This window comes from Metopolophium dirhodum, chromosome 1 (genome assembly GCF_019925205.1).
Source record: "Metopolophium dirhodum isolate CAU chromosome 1, ASM1992520v1, whole genome shotgun sequence".
Classification (NCBI taxonomy): Eukaryota; Metazoa; Arthropoda; class Insecta; order Hemiptera; family Aphididae; genus Metopolophium; species Metopolophium dirhodum.
This window is the reverse complement of record NC_083560.1, coordinates 134712919-134723348: the sequence shown is the minus strand read 5'-3', so window position 1 is coordinate 134723348 and position 10430 is coordinate 134712919. Positions and strand designations below refer to the sequence as shown.

Genomic DNA, 10430 nt, shown 5'->3' with positions numbered 1-10430 from the left:
GTCTTCAGAAGACCGTCCTGAAAATAATTTGTTTAATTAGATTTTTTGATTTCGAAAACTTGAATGTCTTTTTAAATATACTAATATATCCTTACGCTTGACGACGGCCGCCGCCTACCACCATCACCAACCCTACTACCTCCCCCCGCCTAACGCCATCACGACCCCTGCCACCGCCACCGCCACCGCCACCACCCCTTTTGGACGGGCCACCTCTGGACTTGGCTACAATATAAATTACAATTATATACATAATATTAAGACTGTTATTAAGAAATATGTAAAGTAAACACTCACCGCAATCCCGGGACATATGACCATGTTTACCACAGTTATAACATTCTGAAACGGGTAGATATCATTTTAATCGTTTCTAATTGTATACAATATATATATATATTAACCAATTATCTTATACAAATTTATGCTCACGTCGGTCGCGACCTCCACCGCTATCACCACCACCACCACCGCCCCTTTTCGTCGGGCCACTCCTGGGCTTGGCTAAATTATAAATTACAATTATATAAATAATATTAGACTGTTATTAAGGAATATGTAAAGTAAACACTCAGCATTAACCATTAATCTTATACAAATGTATGCTTACTTCGGTCGCGACATCCACCGCCATCGCCATCATCACCACCACCGCCCCCTTTCGACGGGCCACCTCTGGGCTTGGCTACAATATAAATTACAATTATATACATAATATACATAACAGTTATAACATTCTGAAACGGGTAATAATATTTTGATCGTTTCTAATTTTATTATAAAATATAATATATATATTAACCAATGATCTTATACAAATTTATACTTACGTCGAGCGCGGTTTTGCCCGTTGTCTATATAGACGGTGCAGCTCCGGCTTATGTTGAAGACGCTCATTCTAACTTTAAAAAGACAGTTGAAAAGAACAATTGATTGGTCTGCATTATTATGTTTGTGGCATTATAAAATATTCAATTCGTCTAACGAAATGCATATGGTGCACACTAAAACTAAGCCAGGGTTCGAAAATTTATATGGTATAACAATATACATTACATTAATTTTAAATACGATCGGTGGTGACCGTGTTAAAAACAAAAACAAAAAATAGAAAAAACATTTAGTTTCACAGAAAGCATGTGTTGCAGACAAAACTAAGGCTCGATTTTCTTCGCAAATTTATATTATTATTTTATTATTAATTCATAAATACAATCTAATGTATCTTATTATACTCATTCTAAAGTCGATAAATAAAAAAAAAAAATAGAGAAAGTGTATAGTAAAACACTTATATTATTATTATAATAATATCAATTAATAAATTATTATATACGATCCGCGTTGGACGTGTTAAAAAAACAAGGTTCTGATGTACGCTTGGCAATTGCCGTTAATGTTTTATACTTTGTTACTCATTCTGAAGTTGACAAATAAAAAGCAATAAAGAAAGTGTATAGTAAAACAAACAATAAGTGATCTGTTGGTATTGTTATGTCGATGGTATGATAAAATATTAAATTCGTTGAACGGAAAGCATGTGTTTCATTACATTGATTGATTAATACCTACGATCTGCGGTCAACGTTTCAAAAAGCAACAAATTAAATTAATAATACAATATTATATTGTATACTCACGTGTTTTCCGTTAGTCGATCACGGGCCATGGCTGTCGGATGTTTAATAACGGTTATAGTCGGACACTCGGGCGTCGGCGCAGTCCATTGTCTTAGAACGGCGATAATAACAAGAGTCAAGCCAGGTAACCCATGCGGGTGACAATATCGCACGGCTGATTAATTAATTTATTGAATTGACATATTATATTGATATTTTATATTTTTATTATTCATTCGAACACAGCATTACACCTTACACTTTTGACCATCATTCTTTTTTTCATTTTTGCAAACAATTTTCATAGTCATAATAATGCCATAAGATCATCACTCGAATTCATTGATACACACGCAAACATGGTTTTCAAACATTTCCGCCTTTGACAGAATACCACCAAAGCGGTAGGCCTAACCACCGACTGTTTATCGTCGATCCTCTCGCTATCAGCGAATGACTTACAGTAGGCGCGACTTTTAACAAGCCGACCCCGCGTAATGTATCCCCACGATTACACGATACTAGAGACCTTGGTCCAACATCACGTTGGTGCGCGGAAACGTTTCCGTGTTTTCGGAGGTTCGTATGGGAAACAGAACCCCGATCCGCTGATCGAGTTTCGCTTCTATATTGCTCTACTCTACTACTAAGCTTATGACGACTAAAACTATTAACGTGGCCGCTCGAAATTCACATAATATTTCCAATATATAATACGCATGGAAATGTTTAATGTTTTTGAAGATCGTATTGGTTATTATAACATTATATGGATTTGCTTATTATGTACCTAAAGTTTATTTACATATATACATAACATCCATAGTATATACATTGTACTGTATAAATATAATTATCCGGACAACTGAGATGACTGACCTGCGAGACACCCAAAAAAGACGGCGGCTATGATTTGCATGGACGACCGAAATGTTTTACATTTTTTTTTCACAGTAAAGAACGCTGTCCTGCCCTTATTATTACGGTGAACGTCATTCGAGGTGCCTGACCTGCTAGACACTCAAAAAAAGATGTTGGCTATATGATTTGCTTGGACGCCCGAAATGTTTTACATTTTTTTTCACAGTAAAGAACGCTGTCCGCTATCTGACGCAGTCGGATTGCATACCTGACGACGAGACCCGGCCGTCGCACATTTTCCGCCCAGTAGTCTACCCTTATAACTACGGCGAACGTCATTCGAGGTGACTGACCTGCTAGACACCCATAAAAAGACAGTGGCTATATGATTTTCATGGACCCCCGAAATGTTTTGAATTTTTTTTCACGTAATTAATTTTTGTGTTCTCGGTGACAGTAATGAACGCTGTCCGCGATTCTACGCAGTCGGATTGCATACCTGACGACGAGACCCGGCCGTCGCACATTTTCCGCCCAGTAGTCTACCCTTATAACTACGGCGAACGTCATTCGAGGTGCCTGACCTGCTAGATACTCAAAAAAAGACGGTGGCTATATGATTTGCATGGACGCCCGAAATGTTATACTTTTTTTTTCACGTAATTTGCTTACCCGGATAACTGAGGTGACTGACCTGCTAGACACCAAAAAAATCGCGGCGGCTATATGATTTTTTTACGGAATTTCGAATTTACAGCGGCATAACCCGGGCTACCACGTCGAACCGCGGTAGTCCTAACCTTATCACCAGACCTCCTTATCACACACCAACCGACTCGAGACCGTCAACCAGACCAAAGGACCACTGCAGCTTCCGACATCGGTTAAAACTCTTCGCCAACCCCGGGGGGTTTGGGGGTCTCCCCCAGCGACGCTCAGAGAGCTAGTAAAAGTATAAAACAACTATAATAATTTTTCAAATAATGAAATGGTTATCAACATTTTAATCATAATCCCATGTGTGTATCAATGCAATTTACGTATTTACGTACATTTTAAAATAATTTACTTTAATTAAAAAAAAAAGCATTATTTAAAATATTAAAATTAAAAAAATTGAGTGTGGTATCACCCGTATTAGATAATACGCGGTAAACACTCTCTAAAGTTAATTAGAATGGCACTGTTAACGCGTTGAGGTACGATGGTATGCGCTTGTCAACTCTTAGTTCGTTCCTATCTAGTTGAAATGACTCAAAGATTACATATACCTTGACACTATTCAGTTTAATAAAACTTCATTGACACATAGTACGTATATCCCGGCGCTGTTCCTATAAAAGGTGTTCTTACCTAAGAACGACTAAAATAATGTTTAACTCGGGTTTTCAGGTCGAAAACACTTTTATTGTATTAAAACAAACATAAATAAAACACTTAGCAAATTAAGATCGCCTAGCCCGTACTACGATCGGCGTTTCATACGCACGTCGTAACTACGTCCTCGCCGAATCACTCAGCGACAACGGGGGGGGGGGGGTCGTGCCTGCGAGTACGGCGGTGTTATATAGAAAATATTATTGTCGCCTCAGCACATTATTGCTTCGCTGGCCTGACCTATGTCAATAATTTACAATTTAAAATATTCCCACCTATATTACATATATATTAAATAATATTATTTTGACGACTGTCTGCAATATACGACAGACCCCGTTGTTTTTTGGAAAAAAATGCCCTCATTTTTTAATGCTATTGCTACATAAAAATGTCTTATTACTAAATTAAATACTAAACTTATATTATTACTAGGTTACTGTCTCGGCTTATTCGCGTCGTTGACTATAAAATTATGCTTAAATGATAATTTAATCTTACTACTTTAATAGTGTAAGAATTTATGTTCATAAAGTATTAAATTAATCGTACGGATACCTTAGTCCGTTTATATAATTGCGGGTTTTCTGGGGATTGTTGGTTATCGGTTGATAAGATCGAGAGCGACCGATCGCCGCCCGTGCCAGACCAGTTTTTACATTTTATATATATTTTGTTTGTCATGTGTGTATCATTCCCTTACAGTTTTCAGAAGTGGGATTATGGATCGCGCGTGTGATAATTTTTTTTTTACTTATGAATGTTAATGTTAATTTGAATGTTTAATTATTAATTTTGAAAGTACAATAAGTTGATTTAATAAATACGGGAAATGCCGAATACCAATAATACCGTCGGTATGACTACCCGTTCCCGCGTGAATGAACCTAAGAATGATGGCGAACAGGATGAAGGAAATTTGAACTTTGTAGTAAACAGACGACAGTTTACTATTATTTTTATTATTCAACTATTTGTCACGTCACTATAAATTAAAACCTCGTACCACGCCTGGTTGTTGTTGCAAGTCTCCAGATTCTGAGAATCACAAATAATCCGGTACCTATTCAACTCAAGGATTTGGCAACAACATTCACACCTGCGTCGGTACTCGTTACTCCTTCGCCGGTGCTCTTCCGATCCACCTCCTAAGTCGATACCGTGTACCTAATCGTTAAGGGAGACTTGGTATATATACGAGTCTCCATCCATAGCAGAATTAGAATTAGTCCCATAGTCCTACATGTAGTACTTACCTGGTCGTAGAGTCCGCGCACTCTACACCGCCGCCAGACTAAGTACATTTCCAGTAATCTTATGTAGATTTAACTAGTTCTCGGGCAGTAACTTAACGTGCTGTCCACAAATTTTTATAACATTTATTGTAACAAATTACTTTATCTTATTAAATAAACTATTATAACTAATTGTTGAAACCTGTGACTTGAACCTCTGTCAATACAAATCCTACCACATACAGCAACGTCGTCACAACTCAAAAATATAAGCGTTAGTGAGGGATCACTACACGTCTTTTGGTGTCAGGTGTGGGGTCACCTGAAGGAAGAATTCTAGTATCCAACCTAGAATCGAGTACATCAGTGGACCTCGAGTTCAACCACGTTGCTGACAATAGGAGGACCAAGCCAAGCCATCAACTACATTCAACATTTTCGACTGCAATCAACAGTTCAACTACATTCAACATTTGCAACTGCAATCAACAGTTCAACTACATTCAACATTTTTTAACTGCAATCAACAGTTCAACTGCATTCAACATTTCACCTTCACTCAACTAGCCAAGCAGAGCATCAGCGACGAGTCAGCAGAACCGTCAGCATGCAACCATTTAGGACCGGACAAAAGAGCAATGAATTTCGCACTGTAAGTTGTTATTTAAGCAATTATATAGTATATATCTGAGAGTCCAAATAGGTGTTGGTCAGTAGTTAGATATAACCTGCAAACTTTACACACGACAATTATGAGCGTAACATTAGGAATTGACTCCGCCTTGCGCGGCATACCTAACTTTAGCGGGGGCACTGAGGCAGATTTAGCCTCATACATAATCGAATGTGACTATGTAATGAACAATATTCACGAAAATCTTAAAACGGTAGTTTTTAACAATATAGTAGCTAAATTAAAGGGGACCGCTTTCCAGTCTGCCCGATACCGAAATTTTGCAGACTGGGCCGAACTTAAAGCCCACCTTCGAGCTGTTTTTGGAACACCACATTCCATTAGTTATTTACAATCGCAAATGAGCAATATTAAACAACGTTCCGCCGAAGACATACGTAGCTTCGCCGGGCGTACGGAAAAATGTTTTCATGAATTAGTAGGAGCACTAACTGTAGGACTAGAGCCAGCATCAGCCACAGCAGTAGCTGCATCTTATAAAACGGGAGCGCTTACCGCATTTGTTAACGGGACGCGACCTGAAATCAGAGCATTATTAAAAGCACGCGACGTATCCTCTTTTGAAAAAGCCGTTTCTATAGCAACCGAAGAAGAACAGGATTTACTACACATTAATCGCCGTTTTAACACTAACAAAAATTACGGGAAAAATAACGCGAATAAAAAGAATATTAAATGCAATAAATGCAGTAAGATGCCGAGCTGCGTGTGGTCTTATAGGTACATTGTAGCATTTGCAACACCTCCCCCACAAAACGAGGGCTTATGGTTAATAAGGCCTCTAACTATTGCTCAGAATGCTAAACTACTAGTATCATGAAATCCATCCTTTACAAATATGAACAGTTATTAGTAGTTTACAAAATTCTTAATATTATGTTAGTACATTACATTTTTTTTTTTTTTATTATTATATATATGTATTTTTTTTTTCATACACTTAATCAATTTATTTATTTCATGCAAATATTTTTTTTTTATTATTATTACATACATTATTTTTTTTATTAAATACAAAATATATAATAGTGGAAAAAACATAGTCTTATTTAAAGTAAAACATTATAAAGCAACATATACAAAAAATTAGTTTTTAAACGTAACCCTTACATCAACATAGTCAGTAGTTTTTTTTTTTTTATTTAATTTATTATGACGTTAAATAATATGGCCGTTAAAGTATCTACAATTACAGTGTCTGTTTGTATAGAGTGGAAAAGCAAGTGGCACGGTGTTTCATGCCCCCCAGAGCCCCTTCCTCTTTTTGCCATTCAACAAAGGTGGTTAAAACTTCTTGTAGCGCAAGTATCATTGTCCGGTTTAAAAGGAACCCGCTTCTCCGGTTGGCTCTTGCTAAATGTTTTAATAGACAGACCGGAGCCTGGCTACCCTCACGTAATTGTACTGTATGCTCATCGTTGTGTAGCGTATAGCGAAGATGATCCATAAATCTAACTAAGTCTCTTGCCGAGCTCATATTTTCCTACAGAATATTTCATAAAGAAGTTACTTCTACTCTAGGCACGATTATTCTATGACTATGGTATCTACGGTTAGTATATATTTTGAATAGTTTATAAGCTATTATCAGACCTAATATTATACTTAATATAATAATTATTTTAGTATGCATACCACTGGTTGATTTTAAAATATTCTTATCTTTTTCCTCTTGGACGGCGCTTTCCAACTCCTCGATGGTTTTGGAAAAGTCACTAATGTCGTTTAGCTTGACTACCGGATTTTGGTGGATAAGTAAACTGTCGAGCTTAGCACTGGGTAGTAACGGAATCTTTACACTAGCTGGTATGTTTACCGGAGGAATAAAGTCGGTATACTGAACGGACTTCAGATGCCGGTTAGGTGTTAGTACTACTTGCGGTGTGTGCGCCCTGCATTGTTCACTTAAGGTTATTATGCCTACGCCCCTTAATTGTATATTCTTAGCGTTGTCCCACTGATCACAGGTGACAGCTACATCGTCCAATGTGTTTATTATATAAATGATAAATCCATTTATTATGATATTTCAACTTGTGGTAAATGCTACGTGATAATTCTAAATATTTTATCGCGCAAGTTCTCGGAATTATCGTTGGTTTCATGAATAATTCGATTTCACATCGTAACCCCGCGGACCCCATACGTAATGGTTAGGTTTCGGGACACATTGTTATACTCGCTAGTTCTTTACAGTTCATTAAATGTGTTACGGAAATCGTTAAATAGTATTCGTGTGTTTTTGATATTGCCATGTATTCGAATTCGTGTGTGAGGTGCATATAGAGCTGCTCTTTACGTACCGGCAATGGTATTATGTGATATAATGTTAGTTCTACTGGGTTTAGTAATGGAATCACTAACTCGAAGACGAGAGTTCCATTCATATATACTATGGCCAGTTTTGAAATCTTACTTAATTCGTACAGTGATATGTAATTTACATCAAAAGGTAATTTCAACTGCCCGGGCAGACTTATTAGTATGTCCCGCAGCTGCATTCTTAACTCCCTAGTGGATATTATACCTGAATGTATTATACCATTTTGTGCTGCAGATATTATATCACCTACCAAATCCGTTTCGAATACTAATTGCTGTAGTAGCAGTAACAATGTTGTTATTAAATTCGTTATTGTCGTTCGTATTTCTAATACGTCTATTTGATACCATACGCGTTTTAAGCCGGTTTCGAGATTGTTACACGATATATTTAAATTTCGAATTTGGTTCTCCATTAATTGCGCTTCCTTAAATACACTATTTGTTAATTTTAATATGCTAGTTTGTTTATCTACTATTTTTAGCAAACCTACTCTACTACTTTGGAGTTCCCTTATTTGCGTATTGTACATTTCCCCGTCCTCGTCATCCAACGTTCCGAATAACGTCTTCTGAATATGTCCTACTATATTGATCAATCCCCGTTTTTCACGTTTGTTAATTTCTTCTATATCTATAGATTGCAACATATTGGACCTTTTTCTACTAATTTCTTGTAATAATGACGCGGAGGTTAATGCAAAATTACCACATGTGGTATTAAACGTCTCAGGGCTTTCTTTTTGTAGAGTCTTACATATTTTTTCTGTTTTATTATAAAAGTTAATTGTTTCTACATATCTATTATTATAATTATCTAAATTAATATATATTAATAATTTCCAGTCCGAATTGGTTAACCTTAGTGGTCCTCGATTTTCGAAGTAAATCCCACTCTCGTGCGGAATTGTTGAAACATTGTATGGCGAAATTTGCATTTACTATTATTATAAACCTAAAATTATATGTAATTTGAATAATCAACTTATAACATTATTCCTTAAATATTTTAACATGATTCTTATGTAAGGTAGCTATCCTTTTTTCTTTTTGTATTTTTACGTTATAATCCAATACTTTTATTACTGGATATGGTCCTACCCAAATTGGTGTAAGTTTATGTTTCCTAGCTTGGTCCAGTATTAGTACCTTATCTCCTACGTGAACGTCTTGTTCATTCTGTCGTTTATCTTAATACTCTTTTGTTTTATGTTTCGTTTTTATAAGCAGCTCTCTCGCGAGTCCGTGTGCGGCTTGCATTTTTTGTTTCATTTCGTATGCGTAATTATCATATGTATAGCACGGCTCAGTTTGCCTTTGCAAAGGTGACGGAAACTCGACTGGATTACCATATAGTAACTCGTATGGTTGGAAGTTGGTACTTTCGTGTACAGCTGAATTATATGCAAATGTAACAAATGGTATGTGGTCGCACCAATTTTGCGCGTGTTGGTCTATCGTATGCCTAAGCATTTCTTTAATTACCCTATGAGCTCGTTCAAGAGAACCGTTTGTCTCAGGTCTATATGCACTAGCCATTGTTTTATTAATTTTGAGAATTTTGCATACTTCAGTAAATATTTCACCCACAAACTCTGGTCCGTTATCTGTTAATATATTCATAGGTATGCCATGAATACATACGAAATTAGTAACAAATGCCTTAGCCATTGTATTAGCTTTATGGTCTTCTAAAGGTATTGTTAATAGAAATTTGGTCAGGTCATCTTGGATAGTAAGTATGTAAGAATTATTCCTATAAGACGTGGGTAGCTTACCTACAATGTCTAGAAATATCTTTTGAAAAGGTTTTGTTGACGTCGTAGTGATCGCCATTGGTAACTTAATTTTCTTAGAGCTTTTATTTTTCTGACATGATTCGCATTTTTCTATATATTGTCGTACGTCCTTTCTCATTCCCTTCCACTGTATGTGCGTTCTTATTCTTTTTAATGTCTTAGAAACTCCAAAATGACCACCCATGAGTGAGTCGTGATATAATTTAATTATATCTAACCTATCCTGACTACTCATTATGGTTTCGGAATATATTAGTACGTTTACTTGCGTGCCCTTGAATATGTATCTTATGGCTCTTACTTGTGACCAATTCAATTTATCCTTCGTATAATTTACCTCATTTTTGAATATTGTTAGTTTACCTATTCTATTAGTTTCACATAACTGCCTTAACTTTATTATGACATTATATATATTTTCATACGTAGATATGTCACTATCCTTTTCTTTGGTTACTAAACAGATTAGTTTACTATTTTCTACATATACTATATCCCCTATAATGGTATTAATATTAGCTAT

At 36.2% G+C, this 10430-nt stretch overlaps 2 protein-coding genes across 2 annotated transcripts; one reads left to right on the top strand and one right to left on the bottom strand.

Annotated features, from left to right (window-relative positions):
- Nucleotides 1-91: 91 nt before the first annotated feature.
- LOC132932541 (uncharacterized) lies at nt 92-897 on the bottom strand. The gene is made up of 5 exons (XM_060998928.1): nt 831-897; nt 611-685; nt 433-504; nt 298-342; nt 92-225 (listed from the first exon to the last, which is right to left on the bottom strand). Exons 1-5 carry the CDS (start codon nt 895-897, stop codon nt 92-94), a joined length of 393 nt encoding a protein of 130 aa, XP_060854911.1.
- A 4947-nt stretch (nt 898-5844) lies between these two features.
- Nucleotides 5845-6606, top strand: LOC132932540 (uncharacterized). The gene has a single exon (XM_060998927.1). It carries the CDS (start codon nt 5845-5847, stop codon nt 6604-6606), a length of 762 nt encoding a protein of 253 aa, XP_060854910.1.
- The last annotated feature ends 3824 nt before the right edge of the window (nt 6607-10430 follow it).

Bases quoted from the DNA above. Each gene is read 5' to 3' on its own strand.
- LOC132932540 (XM_060998927.1), top strand. From the start codon at position 5,845: ATGAGCGTAACATTAGGAATTGACTCCGCCTTGCGCGGCATACCTAAC.
- LOC132932541 (XM_060998928.1), bottom strand. From the start codon at position 897: ATGAGCGTCTTCAACATAAGCCGGAGCTGCACCGTCTATATAGACAAC. The intron at 686-830 runs GTAAGTATAAAT...TTTATATTGTAG, and splicing joins CGGGCAAAACCGCGCTCGAC to CCAAGCCCAGAGGTGGCCCG. The intron at 343-432 runs GTGAGCATAAAT...TACCCGTTTCAG, and splicing joins CGGTGGAGGTCGCGACCGAC to AATGTTATAACTGTGGTAAA.